We start from the raw sequence: 21,626 nt of genomic DNA, 5'->3' as shown, positions 1-21,626 counted from the left end.
CTACTTATACCATCGTGATAGCTGGTATTTCATTAAGCTTGAACGGGATTTGTCTTGAGTCTTTGCGAGAGTTGGGCAGGCGTCCCGCGAATACCCTTTGGTTCGCTTTAGGGAGAAGTGGGGGCGTCACATATATCATATCATTTTCCACTTTTTGACTCTCCTAACATTATATATGTAACAACCATTGAAGAGAGAAAGAGTTCTTGAAAGTTCTTGCTAGTTCTTGGTAGAAATTAGTTGTAGTCTTTTCTTCTTCTCTCTAGTTAGAAACTTATAAGAAAAACTTGGAGAACTCATTGTATCACTCATTTTTTTGAAGAAATAGAAGATTGGGAGTTTGTTCATCACTTTGGCTAAATTTTCTCTATCTTTCTTTTCACTTGTGATTTATTATGTTTGAAATGCAATGAAGTTATGCTCTTTATGATCTTATATCACATGAGTGGCTAAATTTCTAAATCTAGAGAGCAGATGAAACTTATAACTACTCGATATGAGCTGAATATAATTTACACTTGCTACCTCTTGTATTAACTTGTTCATTTATGCATGCTTATTATTTGTTATAGCTTGATCGTCAATAACAAGTTTTTAGTTGTTCTTATTCAATGAAAATTGGTAATAATGATGGAACAACATAAATCGAGTTTAAGAAGCAGACTCATAAGAATAGAGGTACACTTAAGTGAATTAACCTTGCATTTCATGAAGAACGAAAGAGTAGATCTAGTTATTCACCATGAGAATAAGAAAAACTAAACTATTCTAAGCTACTATATCATAAGAGTGAGTTTTGATAAATTTGGAAATAAATCTCTAGTTAAATAAGAGTAGTGACAAGAGGTAAATCTATTCACTTGTATCTTTTGTGCAATAAGTGGACTCTATTTTTCTAACTCAAGTATTTAGCGACATTTCTCCATTATTATCTTGCAAGTTATTTAGTTAAAATAGTTAGTAAATATTGTTATTTCTATTACCTTTATTTGATAGATCGTCTAAATAATAGATCAAGCAAAGGATCTAGTACTTGTAATAGTTGCTCCTCTTGGGATCGACTCGATATATGCCAAAAACTACTATTTAACATGTATGCTTGCACTCAAATGAGTATATTTTGGATTAACTTGCACTTATATTGAGAACCCGTTAACTGCATTATTTATCATAATTTAAATTAACGTTAAAACCAAAAAATTCAAAAATGGAGGACTTGGGCAAATTTCATTTTAAATTAATTTTGTATTTTCAATTGGAACCTAAAGAAATTTTGAAAGGATGATTGATCACCGTTTACGAAAATAGCACAATTTTTAGGAGAATTTTTGTTGTACGTAATATCAGATTGTAGGATTTGGGGTTTATGGGTTTGGGTTTATGGTTTATGGTTTAGACTCTAGGGTTTAGTACTACAAAAATTAAAATTTTATATTTAAAATAAAAAAATGGTAGCCACTATGAATAAAAATGCTTCACCGCATGTCAAATGGGTGGCAAAGCCTTTTCAACAAATAAAAAAAATCGTTCATTTTTACTTCCTTAGCAGCAAAAAATAAAAGAAATTTAAATCAAATTTTTAATGAAGCCTCAATTGTCAATTGCGGCGACCCTTAGATTAGAAACCAACCTCAAATACATCACTTTTGTGATATTTTCTTGTAGGGACAATATATAGAGAAATTCGCCTACAAAACACCAAAATTGTGATTTTTTAAATTAAATATTATTGGTTGAAATTTGTCTCTTTCTAATGTACGCTCTGAGTACTTGTTAATACATCTAAATTACATTTAATTTATCATGTGAGTGTACAAACTCACATTTATTGTACTCCTGCATAGGAGTGCAAATGAGTTTAAATATATTGAACACCCTAGTGTTCAAGTTTATTTGATTATTTTGACGAAATTGAATTTTGTTCAAATTTGTCTTGTTTTCTTCTCGGGTCGAGATCGAACAAACTTTCATCGAATCGAACTCAAATCAAGTTCGAGTTGCTTGAATTTTTTACACATACATTTTACTTATATGCTAATCAAGCTGAGTTCGAATTAAATTTAAAAGTTTATTAAACGCAAGTTTTTATTCAAACTTGATTTGATAAATTAGCGAATCAAATTTGAACGAGTTTTAACTCGATTCTAGTAATTGTATTTGTCTTTTAATTCTACTCTTATATTTAAATACTCTTTCGAATTTATTTACAAAAAATAAAGACGCTTAACGGGTGCCAATTAATGTCCCTTAGCCAAACTCAATAATAAATAAGTACTTTAAAGTATGGGATGCTTGAGTGTCTCACATTTTTTTTCCCACCGAATAAAGCTCTCAGGCAGTGCGAGTGTAGAATTCCAGCAACTAGAAAGCAAACACATATGGCTTTCTTGGCATGGAACATTTTCTAGTACAAGAACTACTATTACTTGTAGTATTCTATATTGCCTTGTCACCGTCTTTTCTTCACTTTATTTTTCCTTTCTCTGTCGTTTTCTCTAGCTCCGCTCATGTAATTTGTTACTATTCGCGTTGGTCTGACGTTGTACCCAAGATGAAAAGATATGCTCAATTGATTTTGTTAGCTTCTCCTGCTCATCAACAGATACATAATTGTCCCAATTCAGTTGCATCTATGCATTTCCAAGGCGTCTACAACTCCTTTCCTCTTCTCTGTTCCTGGATTTTGGACTAGGTTTGTATCAGTATGTTTAGTTGATTTGAATTCTGATGCATGCATGATTAAAGTTCTTGTTTAGTTTCTATGGGTACATGTGTCGAACTGGTGTTTTGTTTTGTGTAATTCTTTAAAGCTGGATTGAGCTAATCAGTTGTTTCTCTGTGGCTCTGCTATGCTGGCTTTGTTCTGAGACGATTCTTGCTTCTATGTTTGTGATTTTTTGAGTTTTGAGCATACAGTTCTTGAAACTTGCTTCTTTAGGATCATAATTTCTTTGAAAACGGCCACTCTGCTCTGTATTCAAAACTCATCAGTTGAAAATTTTTATTTTATTATGTGCAATTCTTTGTAATTTGAATGAACAAATCAACTACGTCTTCCCCCCTCTGCTACATTGCTTTAGTCTAATGGCTTTATTCTGAAATAATTCTCGGTTTTAGTTATGTGGTTGATTGTTTTTTGACTATACAGATTTTGAAATTTTTTTTCCGTTAAGATCATAATGTCTTTGCTCTGTTCTGTATTCTAGTCTCATGAGGTGTGATCAGTTTAAAGTCCTTATCAACTGGTTTTTTTTCGATGGGCCATTTACTAATCGTACACAGGACAGCAATCAAAAATTAAACTTGTTAGATTTAGAATTTTCAGAAGAAAGTATATATCTAACTCTTTAATTTGGAATAACAAAAAAATAAAAATAATGAATGGTGGAAAAACGCACTGTATGATATAAAAGAGAGTCTGTGATCCTCAAACAAATTGGTAGAAGCAATATGCAAGAAAAGAAAAGACAGTCTTAAAGGAGATGGCTCTAAAGGAAAACTGATAGCTGATGGAAGTAAAAGTTATTTGGTCCTTAAAACCCTTAGTTGTGTTTTAGCGCTTGCAAAATCTCTGAAGAAAAAAATGAAAATGAAAAGGGAAAAGTACAAATTCAGTGTTCCTCTCAATAATATCTGAGTGTTGTCAATTATTTTTGATCTATTCAAGTGACAAGGTGATTGAACTTACTTTTGCTGATGTTGGACTTCAATATTCAAAGTGATTGTGTCATAGCTATTCAATGTTTTCAATTAAGAATTACAATAAGGGTATGTTGATGTCTATTCAGAACTTTTGAATGGTGTACATAGATCAAAGAGCATAGGGTACTTCTTCTTTTTCTTATTCTTTTTAACATTGATAGCTTTCTTGAGTGGCTATTGTGCAAAAGCATTTTTAGCTGCCAGTTATGTGATTATGAATTTCTTTTCATTTTGGAAACCTTAGCAACTGAATGGTTAATTGGTGCAGCTTCAAGATGGAGGGAAAAGCTAGTAAGGAACGCAAGTCCTATAGGAGTGTTCTATCAAACTACAGGCTGGGCAAGACATTGGGTGTCGGATGCTTTGCTAAAGTCAAACTAGCTGTTCATAATTTGACAGGGATTAAAGTTGCCATAAAGATCCTTGATCGTCAAACGCTTGATGAGTTTGAAACTATGAAAGGTACATTTTAAAGTTACAAGTCTTCTGATAAATGGACCACTGCGTATGCTTCATTGTTTATCGGGTCTTTGCAAGAATCTGGTTTTATCTTGCACTTAAACAGACTTCTTGATGACATGCATGCAACAGCAGTAGAAAAGAAACAAAATCTGTTGAAGTCCATTCCTAATTGTCTAATGATGAAATTATGTTAATGAACTTTAAAGTAAAAGGACTAAACATATATTGTCTGCATGTTTACCATTCTAAGTGTTCCAACTGAATTGGTTAATTTTGAATATGAAAGGGAATAAAGTTTCTAAGTCACTCTCTGATAGACAGCTATTGAACCTGAAACAATAGACCAGTGGACCCTCCAAAGCATTTATACATCAGTGTCATTACGGTTATTTGTTGGACATACTGGGAGTTCTTTCTTGAGAGCAGGTTTATAACATAAATTTCTTGTATTTTAGTTCCTTTTTATTTTCTTTTTGTTGGTGAATTTTGGTGGGACAAGCAGTACAGCCTGTAACTCAGAAATAGGCCCGCCTATTTTCCCTTTATGCTTAATCATTCTATATGGAGGCACAAAGCAGGGAGCAAAATTTGTAAGATAAAGCTTTAAGGAGTTATCAGTGAATGGACCATCTTCTTCAGTAGAGTAAATTCTCAGCACGAAAAGAGTACTTAATTTTGATTTAAAATACCGAAAGTGAATCTGGTGCTGTGTATAGTAAATAATTCAGAATCTAACATCACTGTCCACCAAAATTTCATCTTTTCATATGGTCTGAATTAGACTCTAATTTAGTCCAATAAAAATATTTTATTTTTTTTTTGTATATTCACTTGCAATGTATATCTTCAAAACATTTAATGTCCTTCTAAAGTAAAGTGTTCTATATGGCAATGTTCATCAATAAGGTACCTTTGATTAGTTTGAGCCCACAACATATTAATAAGATTATTTCATAAGATTTTTCATCAGTCCAAGATTTGCAATTTTAGGTATACAGTTCACTTGCCTTAACTTCTATGCCAGCTATCTGTGTTTGATAGGCATTAAATATTCATTGCAACAATGAATACTCTAGTCATGTATGGACTTTGATTAGAAACTGTGAGCAGTAATTTGTTCTTGTACTTAAGCTCAGTCCATTTGACGAAATTCCAGTGCATTTAAACCAACATGGGTATTTGTTGTTTCAATAATATATCTTTAAGCAGAATATGTTCTTACTTAAACTTGATGATTGTGAAGTTTAGGTTGGCTTTATTGCTTATGTTCTCCATGATTATCAGAAAGCAGCAGAATTTGGGTTGTGAAATGCATGTTTAAGAACATTTAGGCGACAGAATTTGACTGGATTCACATTCTGAGTGTGTATCTAATCATCCTGACGACACAACTATTTTGAATAACCACATAAGTTTTTTCGAATAGATGCAGTCGAATGGTTTTCCAATTTTATGACAGCAAATGCGCTTTAGCCACTAGCTTTATCCTGAAGCTTTTGGGAATTTTTTTTCCTCCACTGTTCCAAGCTCACCATTGCCTCCTTAACTTGATAACCACCACAGCAAGTTTGATATGTGCCTTGTCCCTGACGAATTCCATGGTATTATTCTTGTTAATCTTTATTCATCAGTTAGCTAGATCTATCTTGAGTTTGGATTAAATATCCAAATTTGTCAACTGATTCCAGGTCTGTGACAGTGGGCGTTGGATTTAAACCAGTAGAATAAAGATGGTCTTATGTGCTCTCTGGTTGAAATGTTGTTGCATATATCATTATCTGAATTGGATATGTGAATCTGAGCTATCAATTGATCATATTCTCCTCTAACTTGTTTTCAAGTTTGTGCCTCCTACTTTTCACCAACAACCAGGAACTCCACTTGGTGAAGCTCTGCCTCTTACCTATCCCATATATCTCTTCTCTATTTTTCCATCTTGTGTTTGAAATGAACTCAAAATTTTAATGAGCAAATAAAATTCCAGAAACATGGCACTTGGAATTACTGGAAATTTTGAGATTATAAATTTCAAGTATGCTTGCATTAGAGGAAGACTGTCAAAATTTGACGGAAGTCATGGCTTTCTTGGTTCTGTCGATATGCAATTTCAGTATTTCCTGTCATTCGCAGTATGCATGACCTATGGAAAAAATTACTCAGTGTCGAACCAATATTCTGTTCAAAGCGTTTCATGCCACCAAAAAACTTGCTTCTTGATATAATTGATCTTTTGTCCTAATTTATTACTAGAAGGCTGAAGCCTTTCTAAATTTAATATTTGACCAAATAAACATCCTTTTCCTCTTCTGGTCCAGTTAGAAGAGAAGTTAATATAATGAGGCAGCTTTCACATCCTCATATTGTTCGGCTCTTTGAAGTTATAGAAACAACTTCCCACATATATGTGGTTATGGAGTATATGAATTCTGGTGAACTATTTTACTACATCACAGAGAAAGGTAGATTGAATGAGGATGAAGCCCGCCACTTCTTTCAACAGGTACGTTCAGTAGCTGTAATGGAAAATTCATCCCACTATTCATTTTCTATATGCTTATATGTTATTTTATTCAGACACGTGTTATTGACTAAACAAGCATGCACCTTGAATAGTTTAAGTTTCTGCACATCTTGGTTAGTTTGATTCAAGTAGCTTTTTTGTTTCATCTGCTTTGATATTTTATGCAGCTGACATCAAATATAAGTGGACAATCAGAAATCACTAGCTTGGTCTTTTCAACTAAAATCTTCTCATTCATTAACTTAAAGGGATGGGACAGATGACAAATGTGCCATAAAAACTGAAAAGGAGCTCCCATATATGCAAACAAAGAGAATCTTAGATTATGTAAGAATGGAAAAGGGAAACAGGAGCATCACCTGAGATGAATCAATCATTCAAGTACTTTCACAAGCCAAAACCAAGATATGATTCTTATTCATAATTAAGAGATTGAGAAGGTCGAAATTGTAACACTAATAAGATATATGAATATTTACTCCAATGAACATAAGACTATTATCTGGAAATAGAATTTGAAAAGTCATTTATCTAGGAAAGCTAGAGTTAGTAGCAGAAACATATTTAGCAGGGCAAGGCAACCTGGATAGGAGGCAGAAAATAAATGTGTAAAGGGAGTCAGATGCTGGTCCTATGCATATTCTCTACTTAGACCTTTTTTTTACCCTTTTCTCCTGAAGTTTGAAACAAAATGGTTGCAAAAGATGTCAAAGCAGATCAATGTGCAAGAGTTCAATGAAGTATGGATGAAACTCTAGTGGCTATTAATGAAATGAGGGTTTTCTTTTGGTTAGTGAAAAGTTCAACCAAAAAAATCCTCAAATTGTCAGCTTGAACTTTATGGTGGCACTAGCTGTGATTATAAAATAGCTCACCAAAAGAAGGTGTCAACTTTCTTGGGGTGAATGAACCCAGAAACATGTTGAAGCCAAAATCAATGGCCTAAAGTGGTTGGTCCCTAGTTGCTATTAATGTATTGGCTGTAGTTTACAACTTTAGTTGCAGAATTAGAGTATTTCTCAAGTGTTGAATTGGAATGTACTGGGGAGTACTAATTCTCATCTAAACACTAGTACCAATCAATATGCTTTATGGTACTGGAAGGAAAGTTGGATGGGTACTATAAGGAGCTAAGACTCCGACCTATGCAGCAGATAGTGAAAAGTTTTGGGAATAGAACTGTTTTGGGCATAGAACTGTTTTTCTTTGTTTGAAAAGTTTTGGGCATCACTTTCTTTATACCTCTTGCAATGGCTTGGGTATAGATGGTCAATAATGAAGGCTCAAACCACTTGTCTAAAACTCCTTAAGCACAAGTCTGCATAGAACCATTGTAACCATCTCCATAGAATATATGTCTGACAACGTATTACATTTCAGTTATGCTAATGGTTGAATTAAGCCACAATATCACTTGAGATTTTTCTGTCCTAGTTGACTTCTACATGTGATTAATCAACTTAAAAGTTTGACTTCTAACAGTGAACGAACCAAACAGAAGCATATCATGTAAGGGGCAGAGAAAGACTGGGATAGAAAACACTCATAGGCACTTTATTGGCATTAATGTTTGGTATGTAATTTCTCGTGCAAGTAACATAAAAGTTTGTAGTCAAACTTCTCCTTGGATGTAATTCATCTCAGAATTTGGATTCAAGAGATAACTTAAATGTGTTTCTTTCAAGTGTTATAGAAGTTACAGTTGGCCTGAAAATGGACTGATTAAGATAAATAAACATTTGAACTTCATTTGAACTCTTTTCTTCCAGGTTGAAGCATTTTTTTTTTATTTCAATTTCCAATAATACTGTCATACACTAACAAGGATTGTAGCCATACAAGTCTGAGAGAGCATATGCATGTGGAAGAGAAGAAACATCTCGCTGGTATAAAAGAATGATTGCCATTATATACGTGTAACTCATACTTCTGGCCCAAAAACATTTTGATTACTGATAACAGAGATTTTAAAGGAATTGCTTATTTTAGTTTCTCGTATTCTGGAATAAAGCTTTCTGCTTCTTTGGCCTGAAAGTATGTTTAAACAACATATCACGGACTTCACGCCAAATTGGAGACTCTGAATTTGGACTAGATAATTATTACTAAAAAGTTTCACATCAATTATTTGTGGATCCTCCTTAGCAAAAGATTCAAGTCCTTCGGCTCGAGGACAACATAGTGGAGAATCTTCACTTTAACCTCCCAAGCAAGAAAATCTTCTGGTCCTGTCAAACTCTTGCTGTAAATAATAGTTATGTTTGCCATGTAAATAATAGTTATGATGTTACATGGCAAGCAAAGCGGGCCCTGACTAGTCTAGGGTGCAGAGATGCGCTCATAGTCAAACACAAGCAAGATATAAATTGTTTTGTTGACAATTACACAGATAATTCAAAATTTCTTCAAAGAGTGCCATTCATTTGAAAGTAGTTGAAGTATGAATCTTTCTTACAGGTTGTTTGTGGGAAAGAGAGCGGTGGAGAGGCACAAGGAGGAGAACTATTATACAAAATACTGAACTGCATTATATTATATTACAGATGTGGAGTTGCTTGTATTTGGGGTTGGGGGATGGGAACCTGTGAACGCCTTGCTCACATGTTTACTTAGTATATGGTGTCACTCATACCGTAGACTTAGCTAAAACCTAATGCATTAGCCTCTGATGTTTATGAAGCTTGCAATCTATTAAATATGCTTTATCATCTTTGCAAGTTAATGCACATATAATTCCTTGTATAATAGTACGCAATGAGATTGAATGCTTGGAAAAGTAGTAGTTAGGGAACAGATACAATGGGACGTTCTTTATGTTAAAGCATCCTTCAACAGTTTAAACTTAGGATAAATTATATTGCTCAAGCTTTTTTGGATGGTTTCACACTTGGATGTGTTGGATTCTTTACTGTGGATGACTTATATGCCACAGTTCATAATACTTAATTAAAGGGTTAAAAACATAAAAGCCCCCTGTAGTATATCTATTACACATAAAAACCCCTTGTGGTTTCAAATCATACCTATCGGTACCCTATGGTTTGAAAGAAAGTGCATTTTCGACGGAAATCGTTAAAGGAAACGGAGGTCAGTGAAAAGACATAAATGCCCTAACAATATAAGCGAAAAATTGGTGAAGGAATTAGTGCCCTCGCGAAAAATTGATAATTGCCCTCGCGGTTCTTATCAAAGTAGGAAGAAATCCATGTTAGTATGAGTGCCAGCTCCAGTCTTCCTCATGGGGGTAAAAGGAAAGTCATGAGGAATAAATCAAAACACATTGGCGGAACTCCTTTTTTCATGCCGAAGTTAAGCTGGCTGGCTCGACCATGGGGAGAAGAAGGGAAGTAATGAATTTCCTTCCTTGCTTGTCTGGTAGTTGAATGGAGAGCGAGAGAGAGATAAGGCATGCAGCCAGGGAAGCGGATGATAGACCTGCAGAGGCGATCACTTTGATTCAGTATCTCAGATGTTGAGGGCGGCTTAATGAAAGGCTGCGGGCTCCGCCGGGGCCTACTCGCTCGAATCGCCCGGGATTCCGTTTTTTTTTTATGGATCGAGGAGAGGTATTCACTTCGAGGGTTCAATGCAGCTAGAGAGCTGCTGCACCAGAGCTTCTATGGCTGCATGCCCATTTATGGCTATCTAGTCCCAGGGAATGGAAGGTGAGAAGCATCATTTTAATCCCGATTGCCAGGTACAGTTTCATCTCTATCATCCGAATCCCCAGCTCCATCTCTAGTAACCGAGAGAGAGAGAGAGAGGCAATTATCAGCCAAATTCCCGATTGTTATAGCAATCAAACTCCGACAGCGACAGGGAAAGCCTGCAGATTTTCCTCCTCGATCTTAAGGAGGCAAGAGCTTGAGCAATTCTTCGGTCAAAGAAGCTGGGTTGCTGCAAAATGCCGAAGAAGCTGATTGGCTTGAAGTTTTAATAAGTTGTCAAGGGCACAAGAGGTATATCAGCTCAAACTTTGAGTTAAAAAACCATTTTCCGAAGCAACCACGCTCCTTTTCAGTGCGTGGTTGATAATCGCGTTTACTTTAACGATTTCCGTCGAAAATGCATTTTCTTTCAAACCATGGGGTATCGATAGGTATGATTTGAAACCACAAGGAGTTTTTATGTGTAATAGCTATAGCACAGGGGGCTTTTATGTTTTTAACCCTTAATTAAATAAGAAAATGTTTCAACTTTAATTCTTTGGATGTAATCTAATATGCTTTCTAGATTTTGTTTAAGAGATAAATGAGGTTGTCTGTACTAATCAGATAAAGTTTAAAGTAGATAATCTCAGGTATTGAGTATTGCCACCATCACATGGTGGTTCATCGGGACCTCAAGCCAGAAAACCTACTGTTGGATTCTAAACGCAATGTCAAAATTGCTGACTTTGGACTTGGGAATATAATGCGTGATGGCCATTTCCTCAAAACAAGCTGTGGGAGCCCAAATTATGCTGCTCCAGAGGTTGGGTCTACATTCTTAATTGGTTACAACTATATAATGTTGTGCACAATGACAATTGCATTGTTCTGAACTCAGGTTGTGGGTAATCGACTTTATGCTGGTCCTGAAGCTGATGTATGGAGTTGTGGAGTTATCTTATATGCTCTAATCTGCGGAAGGCTTCCTTTTGATGATGATAACCTTCCTGGATTATATGCAAAAATAAGGGTAGGTTAGATAATTGAAATTCTTTTCCTAAATGTTCACTTTTCACTCAGCAGTCTTGGTTCTTTTGCTGCTAGAATGGTAGTTACACAGTCTCAAATCACATGTCAAGGGGTGCAAATGACTTGATTGCAAGGATTTTTGAGGTCAACCCTGTGGACCGCATATCCATTCCTGAAATACGCCAGCATCCATGGTTTCAGCAACACATCCCGCGGTATATATCAAATGCAACAATTGAGTCATTATATGATACAACAAAGGTGATATGAGCAGTCTCTCGATCACAAAGTAGTCCAATTTTTGGTAGATTGCATGTCTGCCATTGTTATAATTTTAGTTTTTTAATTGGCAATACTGCAATAGCAACTTATTATAGGAGGAAAACATGAAGGATATTTGCCTTAGAAATGAGGAACATTTTGAAACATAATGAGTTAGTTTCTTTCAGGCTTAGATCTCATCATTGGATTCATGCTATTATTTATCCATCATATTCTACAACCTGGTAATGCAGTTGCATTGATAGGATTAGTAAGGTGCTTAACTTTATTTTGTTTCTCTTTTGTTGTTTTTGTTAAAAGCCAGTGTTTAAAAGTAAAAGGTAATTATTTGTCAGATAGGATTGGTGTCATAATTAATAAGAATCACATTACCTGTCTCAATAATGATTTCCTTCTTATGCAAGGGCATGCATGTTAAACTTTGTCTCTGTCACTGACACTGTCACAATAATTTACCTATGTGATTTCTCTAACCAATGCTTATGCGCACAAGAAACATTAATCAGTGCCCCGGAATTTTGAGTATTTTTCTCCAACTGCTTGTTATATGTTTGGTACCAACTATTTTATTTCCTGCATATTTCCAGTAGCACTTGTCTTAACTATAATACCCTTTGGTTTTCCCTAACAGGACTTCAAAATTTTCTTCCCAGAATATAAATACACTGGACATTGAAATGTTTTTCTAAAATATATATTTCCAAAAGCTCTGATAAAAACAGAATCATGTTCCTTAATTCAACTTTAGGTCAACTTGAAGGTTTCTTTTTCTTCTTGAAGTATATTATGAAGCCATAGTCCCATATATATGGAATCGCACCTTACATTAATTATGTAAACAATGAAGTGCTTGACTTGAATATCATTCCATATTTGGTGTTGTGGATTATGCTTAACAGCCATTTCTGAAGGACTTATCTTCTTTACATGAATATTACACGCAATCCCAAGCGTAATTGACTTAAATTATTTCACAAATGGTGATAAGTCCAATAACTTTATTACACTTGCATGCTCAAATATTCTATTCATTTTTCTTGGTCTATTTTAAACATTGTTAGGATTAAATCTTAAATTATTATGCATTTGTATGGTGAATTTTGTATTGCAACAAGTTTCTGCTCTCTAATTATTGCATGTACTTGGTGATGTCTGATCAACAATTTCCAGCAATTAACCAAGTTTTCTGTTGACTTTGACAGGTAGATGAGGAAGTTGTTAGAGAAATGGTTAACATGGGCTTTGATATTTGTGAAGTGATTGGGTCTGTTCTCAATCATCTGCAAAATGAGGTGTTAAAGCTTTATCAATTACAATCTGAATTCTCAATTTGATTGGTCGTCTGACATGCTGTAAAATTTCAGATCACAGTCACATATTATCTGCTGTTGCATCGTCAGTTTCAAGGTCGCTTTAGTTATGGTAGAAGCGAGCTTCGGGAATCTTCCGTAAGTTGATTCTTTCCTCAATCCCATCTGCACCAAAGGAGGGGAAGAGAAAAAAGCAACCTAATTGAAAAAAAAGTATTTTGTTATGTAGATGAAAACCATTTTCTTATGATTTTTCAGTGGAAGTTGTGATAGGAATATTTATATAAATGGCCTGGGAAGGTGGGGTGGGAAGGTAAAGCTGGAAAATGAAGGTAGACTAGAGCACCACTTTGTCTTTGATAATTGACAGATTCCTGGTAATTCCTGTATAAAGTGCTATTAGACTAGCAAAATTGTCCAAGGCCAAATATTTTCTCACAGTAACAACAGATCCTTGAGACAAAACTACATAGAAAACCATATCATGCACTAGTAAATTACTTAGCAAAGACTTTCAGTTGAAGTAATTTTGTTGTAGTCGCAGGAGTTGTTCGACCACACTCGAATTTTCTTGAGGTCTGTTTCTGCTCTTGAACAGAAGTGGACACTTGGGTTTAAGGTAACATTGATCAATCATGCCAACATAATTTTAGTTGTGATAACGGATATTCTTCTCTGAATTTAAACATTGCTGGTTTCATTTATGTCCAGTCTCAGGCATCTCCGCATCAAACTATGATGGATGTTTTAAAAGTTTTTCATAGCATAAATGTGCAGTGGAAGCGAATAGGACCTTATAACATGAAATGTCTATGGAACCCTCCATCTTCCAAAGCTTTAAATGGAAAATTTGTTGATCAGTTCCCCCAAATACCTCAAACAAAGCCTGTCGATGGCAAAACAGAGCCAAGTACAGCTGCTAATGGGATGGGCATTAGAAAGCATGATGTTGTTAAGTTTGAATTGCAGGTGAGAAACAGTTTTTGGTTTTCTACTTATGTTCTTGAACTTGAGAAATGGAAGATCATGAGAAAATGTTGTTACCATTTGGTTATAAGTTTACTGCATAATCCACAAGGCAGCATGGTACAGCATGTTGTACTTGACTACAATAGCCACTTTATGTTCAAACAAAAGTGGCTCTGATAAGCAGTTTTTCTTGATTTTGAGTCAAAGTTGATTAGGGCCTTCTAATTAGTCTGAACTTGTGTGATCTTTGATCAGCGTCAGGCACTAATTGTACCAGTCGTTGAGTTTATGTGCTTGCTTGTTGAGGTAAAGCTATTCCTTCTAATGGATGAATTAAACAATAAGAATAATGCAGTGTGTAAGAAGAAAAGCATCATTATGCACTAACAAGAAAGATGAGATTTCCTTGTTTTCATATTTAGCCAGTAGCTGGTTTACTCGTTTTTGATACTTGAGGAACTAGCAATGTTCAGTAATCACTCAGCTAAAGCATAGAAACTGTGCAATAAATTGCAACGTTCTTCAGGACTTGTCTGTAACATATTTTTCTTTTGCATGAGATCATATAATTTCATGAATTAACATTCCTTTTTCCCTACAGCTTTACCGAGGTAGCACAGAGTTGTACGTTGTGGATTTGCAATGGTTGAACGGGCCACCATTTCTCTTCCTTGAAATCTGTGCATCGTTTCTTTTTGCTGTTGGAGTAATGTAGCCTGCTGGATGCAGAGTGCAGAATGATTTACAGCTCCCTGAGAAGCTTTTGGCAGTCTGCTGTCTTCTTTGCTGAAGAATTTAACCTATACAGGTGGACTGATAGGTTAATTCATAACCTCTTGCTGTTTCATGAGGGTACATCTTATATTGGTGCTACCTTTGGATGTTTTAGCATGATGATTATACAATAACTAGTGACTTCTACAGATGAGAAATCTTAACGTGTATTTGACGAGTGCTATGGTCATTGCTCAACATTTCACGTATACAGAAATTTGTCTTTGATTTATTCGAAATTTTTGCCTCTTATATGTGGGACTTTGTTACTTTCCTTTGTTTCTGGTTCAAGATTCTGTTCAGTTTGGAGAGCTTCCATGCATACAACAGCCTATATGCTTAATTGCTTATGCAAAGATTAGACAAGTGATGAAAAGGTCCTATGTCGATGGCAATAGTTGATAAGGAACCATAGATTTTTGTTTTCTAAGACCTCTAACAGGATGAAATTCTGTTTAGTCATTGTGTGCCTGAATCAAGGACAAAACCTTGCATGGAGAGACATCTCTTGGTTATTAACCAAGTTCCCCCTTCCAGCTTCCACTTCTTGAGAAAAATAGAGGTGTCATGACTCGTTAAAGTTATTTTTAGCAAGATTTGATGAGACAATGCCTCTGTACCTCCCTCGCTTCTCCAGAGCTTCAAGGGGCAGCCCTAACTAAAAGGGGAAAAGTTTCCAATTGCAATCCGAACAGCATAACGTGAGTATTACCATTACAAAGGGCAATCCCTTGATCGAGAAAGTTTGTCATCCAAGTATGTAACCTTGTCCATGTCATGAAGCAGAACTTAAGCTACAGGAAATGTGAAGGCGTGGTTCCAGAAGAGAAGACGTGGAATGAAGTGAAGAGGAGCTACGGAAGGCGTAGAAGTGAAGTCAAGCTTTCACTGGGAAAACAACTCAGAGAACGTGACGTGACTGCAACAGTGTAACAAATTCTAACATCAGCAGGACACGTGGACCAATAGGATTGTAGCAATAGGAAGTTAGTTATCAGTCGTTGGCTTTATATAGGAGCTTTTTGTATGGTTAAGGGCAGAGAATATTCAGAATTCAGTGTATTGATTTGAGAGATTTTCCTCTCATTCTTTACTTTCCTTTTCTCTAGTTTTCCTGCATTTCTGTTCATCTTCTTCACTGTAACCACCAATTCTATATCTGAGCTTATTTCCTAATACAATCTTATTCACAATTCACTCAAGTTAGCTTTACTTCTGTTATTATTCCATTGCTTCAACCTTAAGCTGCTAGAGTTAGTTGCCCTCTGGTTTGATACCATTACAGAGGTATCAGAGTCACCTACGAGCCATTGGGATGACTAAATCACAGGAAGACATCAGGAAGGACCTTACTGACTTGGGGAGTGTTATGAGAACCTTTGCCAATAAGAGTGATGGACTGGAACAGGCAGTGAGGGCCATAGAACATCGACAGGAAGGTACCGATAAAGCTATTAAAAGTCTGGACCAAAAGTATGAAGGGATGATGAATATGATGGCTCAGATCATGGCCAAATTGAATGACAAGGGAAAGGAGGTAGAAGGGGGTAGTTCTGGGAATGATCCAAGGATGGACACAACCACAAATAAGGCTGAGAGGATGGGGGGAAAATGGGGAGCCAGGTTACCAAAGATGGATTTCCCTTCATTTGATGGAGATAACCCCAGAGAATGGGTCAGGAGGGCAAACAAGTATTTCCAGATCCACGGAGTAGAAAAGGGGATGAAATCAGACATTGCTTAGCTCTATTTCAAGGAGAAGGCAGATATCTGGTTCCATGAGAGGGGAATGGTTCCATGGAAGGAGCTTGCAGTAGCAGTGTGCGAGAGGTTTGGAGAAGGAGATCCAGAAGAGGCCATAGAAGAGTTTAACAAGCTGATGCAGACTGGAAGTGTAGCTGAGTACCTGGAGAGGTTTGAGCAGCTGAAATCCATGGTAATGATATCCCTTCCTGGACAACCTGATTCTTATTATAAATCATGTTTTCTCAGTGGCTTGAAGGAGGAAATAGTGAGTATGGTTAGGATGACAAAACCCCTTACCTTAGCAGACACCATTGAAGCTGCTAAACTGCAGGAGAAGAACCTGGAAGCCATTAGGAAAACACAGGGGACGTTGATACAAAAATACTCTTCCTCATCCACTAACCCACCTGTTAACAAACAGAACTTCCCCCCACATACTAAAATGAAGTGGCCTAACTTCCAACATAAGAGGCTGGAACCCATTCCCAATAAAAATATTAGAATAGGAGCTCATACAACAGATCATTTCAAAAGGATCACTCCATCTAAACTTAGCTACAGGAGGGAAAAAGGGTTGTGTTTTAAGTGTGATGAACCATATACCTTGGGACATGTTTGCAAACAAGCTCACATGAATTATATACTGGTGGATGAGTCTGTGGGTATAGGGGGGACTCAAGAGGAACAAGGGAACGATGCAGAAGAATTCTGTGACTGTCCTGAGGAGGAGTTGAGTAATGAAAACATAGAAGTGTCTATCCATGCATTGGCAGGGGGAACTGAACATAAGACTCTTAAACTGAATGGTAGACTAGCAGGGAGAGAGATCATAATACTGGTAGACAGTGGCAGTACTCACTGTTTTGTTGATGAAAAGTTGGCAGAGACCTTACAACTACATGCCATTGGGACACCCTTGATTGTCAAGGTTGCCAATGGAGAAAAATTGGAATCTAGACAGTTGCATGGGACTTTGCGGTGGGAAGTACAGGGGTATAAATTCGAACATCAGTTCAATACATTAAAACTGGGGAGCTGTCACATGGTTTTGGGAGTAGATTGTCTAGCCAGGTATAGCCCTATTGAGTTTGATTTCAGACAACTCTCCATGAGGACAACTCTCCATGAGGTTTCTGCAGGGGAGGCAACCAGTGGAGTTGAAGGGGGAAGTTAGTGAGCTAAAACTTAGGGCCATCAAGGGAAGTAAATTAGCCAAATGGAAGAGAAAACAAGCATATGGGATAACTGCCCAGCTATATGTAGTAGAGGAGGAAGGTGAGGACCCTGAAGTGATACCAGCAGAAATGAAAGATTTACTAGGCAGATTTGAAGGAGTATTTGCTGAGCCACAAGGCATGCCTCCAATTAGGAGCCATGACCACAGTATTCCATTGAAGGAAGGAGCTGCCCCATTCCAGATTAGGCCATACAGATGCCTCTACGTACAAAAATCAGAGATAGAGAGGTTGGTGAAGGAGATGCTACAAATGGGAATTATACAACCTAGCAATAGCCTTTTTGCATCCCCAGTGCAGCTAGTTAAGAAGAAGGATGGTAGCTGGAGGTTTTGTGTGGACTATAGACAGCTTAATGAGCTTACACTAAAGCACAAATTCCCTATGCCACTGATAGATGAACTGATTGATGAACTACATGGATCCAGATATTTCACCGAAATCGACTTGAGGGCTGGTTACGATCAAATCAGAGTTAAGATAGAGGATAGACACAAGACAGCCTTCAGGACTCACTAAGGACTATATGAGTTCAAGGTCATGCCCTTTGGCCTGACCAATGCTCCGGCAACATTCCAGAACCTCATGAATCACATTTTCAGGGATCAGTTGAGGAAATATGTCTTGGTTTTCTTTGATGACATATTGATCTACAGCTTCTCCTTGGAAGTACACATCCAGTAGGTAGCAAAAGTGCTGAACATACTGAAGGAGCAACAGTTGTATGCCAAAAGAAGTAAATATTCCTTTGCACAGACAGAGGTGGAGTACCTTGGCCATATTATCTTAGAAAAAGGAGTAATGGCAGATCCTAAGAAGGTGGAGAGTATGATGAACTAGCCCAAGCCAGTCTCTGTTAAAGAACTTAAAGGGTTCTTTGGCTTAACAGGGTATTACAGGAAGTTTGTGAAGGGGTATGGAACGATTGCAAAACCTCTCACCATATTACTGAAGAAGGAGGGATTTCACTGGAGTGCAGAAGCAGATGAGGCTTTTCAAAAACTCAAGTTAGCAATGTGCAGCACCCCTGTGCTGGCCTTACCTGATTTCACTAAGCCTTTTGAAATGGAGACTGATGCTTGCTATGGAGGTATTGGAGCAGTGTTAATGCAGGACAGGAGGCCAATAGCATTCTTAAGCCAGAATTTGGGACCCAAAAATTTGGGAATGTCCATTTATGAGAAGGAATTTCTAGCCTTGGTAACTGCTATCAGAAATGGAGGCACTACCTGGAGGGGAATCACTTCATCATTAGGACTGATCATCAGAGCTTTAAGTACCTCCTAGACCAGAGAGTCACCACAACACTTCAGCAGAAATGGCTCACCAAGCTATTAGGACTGAGCTATGAAATCCAATACAGGAAGGGGAAAGAGAATGTGGCTGCAGATGCTCTATCCAGAAGAGCAAGCAAGGAGGAAGGAGACTGTACTGAATTGACTTGTGTTGTTCCAGAATGGATGAAGAAAGTCATAGAGAGTTATCAAGGGGATGAAGAGGTACAGAATCTGATCAGGCAGCTGTTACTCACACCTGGTAGTCCACCAGACTACTCTTTATCAGGATGAAGTGCTCAAGTACAAAGGCAGGATGGTAGTTGGCACAGCAGGAGAAGTAAGAAGGAAAGATCATTGCTACACTACATGAGTCCCAGCTAGGAGGACACTCGGGAGTACAAGCCAGCTATCTCAGGGCCAGGCATGTATAGGGACATCAGGAGTATTGTGCTGCAATGTGATACATGTAGAAAGTGCAAGGATGAGCACACAGCCTATCCAGGACTCCTACAGCCACTCCCTATTCCCCAATACTCTTGGAGCCATGTCACCATGGACTTCATTGAGGGGCTACCCACATCTGAGAAGAAGGACACAATTATGGTAGTAGTAGACAGATTCACCAAGTCAGCTCACTTTATCAGCTTATCACACCCCTTTGATGCACCAACAGTGGCTAGGTTATTCCTAGATCAAGTTTGTAAACTACATGGATTGCCTCTCAGCATGCTTTCTGATAGAGACAAGGTATTCACTAGCCAATTGTGGACTGAGATGTTCACTCTGCTGGGGTCTAAATTGGACCTAACCACTGCATACCACCCTTAAACAGATGGCCAATCTGAGAGGGTGAATCAAGTGCTGGAGATGTACCTGAGGTGTATGACTCACCTAGAGCCTAAGAGCTGGCTCTCTCTCGCGGAATGGTGGTGTAACACCACCTACCACACTGCCATTCAAATGAGTCCATTTGAAGCTCTATATGGAATACCCCCTCCCCAACTGGCACTAGGACCTTACACTCATCCCAAGGTGGCCACTGTAGAAGACCATTTGAAAGACAGGCAGAAACTGGATGAGCTACTTAAAAGGAATCTACAGGAGGCTCAAGACAGAATGAAACTGTATGCTGACCAAAAGAGGAGTGCGAGAACCTTCAGTGTAGGAGACTGGGTGTACTTGAAGTTGCAGCCTCACAGACAGACTACTGTGGAGCTCAGGGGAAACACCAAGTTGTCTGCCAAATATTTTGGACCTTATCAAGTGATACAGAAGATAAGGAAGATAGCATACAAGCTTAAGCTGCCTGAAGGATCCAAAATACATCATGTCTTCCATGTGTCCTTGTTAAAGAAGAAGGTGGGAAACAATACAACTCCTGTACTCCAGCTGCCAAATGTGGACGAAAAGGGACATCTTAGAGTTGAACCAATGGCTGTACTAGATCGAAGAATTGTCAAGAAGAAGAATGTTGCAGCTGTGCCATGGCTCATTCACTGGTGGGATACTACACCAGCTGAAGCTATGTGGGAAGATGCTGAACGAATTGAAAGGGAATTCCCTGAGTTTGAATCTTGAGGACAAGATTGTATAAGAAGGGGCAATTGTCATGAAGCAGAACTTAAGCTACAGGAAATGTGAAGGCGTGGTTCTAGAAGAGAACGTGGAATGAAGTGAAGAGGAGCTACGGAAGGCGTGGAAGTCAAGTCACGCTTTCACTGGGAAAACAACTCAAAGAACGTGATTGCAACGGTGTAACAAATTCTGACATCAGCAGGACACGTGGACCAATAGGATTGTAGCAATAGGAAGTTAGTTATCAGTCATTGGCTTTATATAGGAGCTTTTTGTATGGTTAAGGGCAGAGAATATTCAGAATTCAGTGTATTGATTTGAAAGATTTTCCTCTCATTCTTTACTTTCCTTTTCTCTAGTTTTCCTGCATTTCTGTTCATCTCTTCACTGTAACCACCAATTCTATATCTGAACTTATTTCTTAATACAATCTTATTCACAATTCATTCAAGTTAGCTTTACTTCTGTTATTATTTCATTGCTTTAACCTTAAGCTGCTAGAGTTAGTTGCCCTCTAGTTCGATACCATACAGTCCACTTTACAGATTTCACATAATTAATGTTTGTGCTAAAATTTTTCTTAAACTCGCAAGCAAACAAGTTAATTATGAAAGATCGTGGACATGAGTGACCTTCCAAATGATTACACTAATTAACAAACTGCTGCAGATGAAACGTTTGTATACTTGCATAAACTATACAATGATTAACATTCTGTATCAATGAATCTATACAATAAAATACTAGTCATTGCTTCCGCGCAATGCACGGGTGAATGATACCTATGTAAGGTCTTTGGGTTGGTTTGGTTTTAGCGTTTTAATTCGATGTATCCTTGAGTTGTTGTATATTTTATGTTTTATTTTGGTGAAATTCATATCAGAAATTAAATGATGAAAATTATTTTACATGGTGTTAAACTCGCTATTTACTTTAAAAAATATTATGAAGTGTTTGTTGTTTTGAACATTTAAAACATTTATCATTCATTAAAATTGAGATTTGTTGTAGTAGATAATTACTCCTTCCATTTTCTTTTGCTAGATTGGTGGAAGGGGCAGGATGGCGAGGGACACAAAGAGGAAGGAGAGGAA

At 37.2% G+C, this 21,626-nt stretch overlaps 3 protein-coding genes across 4 annotated transcripts; all 3 read left to right on the top strand.

Moving 5' to 3' along the window:
- The first annotated feature begins 2,290 nt into the window (after positions 1-2,290).
- Positions 2,291-14,951, top strand: LOC113697295 (SNF1-related protein kinase catalytic subunit alpha KIN10-like). 2 transcript variants are annotated; one of them, XM_027216852.2, is made up of 12 exons: positions 2,291-2,428; positions 2,603-2,692; positions 3,971-4,164; positions 6,480-6,664; positions 10,976-11,158; positions 11,234-11,365; positions 11,440-11,625; positions 12,849-12,938; positions 13,011-13,094; positions 13,495-13,575; positions 13,668-13,925; positions 14,527-14,951. In XM_027216852.2, the coding sequence occupies exons 3-12, from the start codon at positions 3,978-3,980 to the stop codon at positions 14,638-14,640; spliced, it is 1,500 nt and encodes a 499-aa protein (XP_027072653.1). In that variant the 5' UTR covers positions 2,291-2,428; positions 2,603-2,692; positions 3,971-3,977; the 3' UTR covers positions 14,641-14,951. The 2 variants fall into 2 exon arrangements, with proteins under 2 accessions (XP_027072653.1, XP_027072654.1); XM_027216853.2 differs by lacking the exon at positions 2,291-2,428 and having other exon boundaries at positions 2,553-2,692; positions 13,501-13,575.
- A 1,537-nt stretch (positions 14,952-16,488) lies between these two features.
- LOC113696624 (uncharacterized) lies at positions 16,489-18,199 on the top strand. The gene is made up of 2 exons (XM_027216012.1): positions 16,489-17,430; positions 17,585-18,199. Exons 1-2 carry the CDS (start codon positions 16,489-16,491, stop codon positions 18,197-18,199), a joined length of 1,557 nt encoding a protein of 518 aa, XP_027071813.1.
- A 1,718-nt stretch (positions 18,200-19,917) lies between these two features.
- Positions 19,918-20,535, top strand: LOC113696623 (uncharacterized). Its single transcript, XM_027216011.1, has one exon. It carries the CDS (start codon positions 19,918-19,920, stop codon positions 20,533-20,535), a length of 618 nt encoding a protein of 205 aa, XP_027071812.1.
- The last annotated feature ends 1,091 nt before the right edge of the window (positions 20,536-21,626 follow it).

Source organism: Coffea arabica, chromosome 6e, assembly GCF_036785885.1.
Source record: "Coffea arabica cultivar ET-39 chromosome 6e, Coffea Arabica ET-39 HiFi, whole genome shotgun sequence".
Taxonomy (NCBI): Eukaryota; Viridiplantae; Streptophyta; class Magnoliopsida; order Gentianales; family Rubiaceae; genus Coffea; species Coffea arabica.
The sequence above is the reverse complement of the archived record's forward strand: the minus strand, read 5'-3'. Positions and strand labels throughout refer to the sequence as shown.

Excerpts from the sequence above, each read along its gene's own strand:
- LOC113696624 (XM_027216012.1), top strand. The coding sequence starts at position 16,489 with ATGGTTCCATGGAAGGAGCTTGCAGTAGCAGTGTGCGAGAGGTTTGGA. Across the intron at positions 17,431-17,584 it reads ATGGGACTTTGCGGTGGGAA|GGGAGGCAACCAGTGGAGTT; the intron begins GTACAGGGGTAT and ends AGGTTTCTGCAG.
- LOC113697295 (XM_027216852.2), top strand. The coding sequence starts at position 3,978 with ATGGAGGGAAAAGCTAGTAAGGAACGCAAGTCCTATAGGAGTGTTCTA. Across the intron at positions 6,665-10,975 it reads CCCGCCACTTCTTTCAACAG|ATAATCTCAGGTATTGAGTA; the intron begins GTACGTTCAGTA and ends AGTTTAAAGTAG. Across the intron at positions 13,926-14,526 it reads TTGTTAAGTTTGAATTGCAG|CTTTACCGAGGTAGCACAGA; the intron begins GTGAGAAACAGT and ends TTTTCCCTACAG.
- LOC113696623 (XM_027216011.1), top strand. The coding sequence starts at position 19,918 with ATGAGTCCATTTGAAGCTCTATATGGAATACCCCCTCCCCAACTGGCA.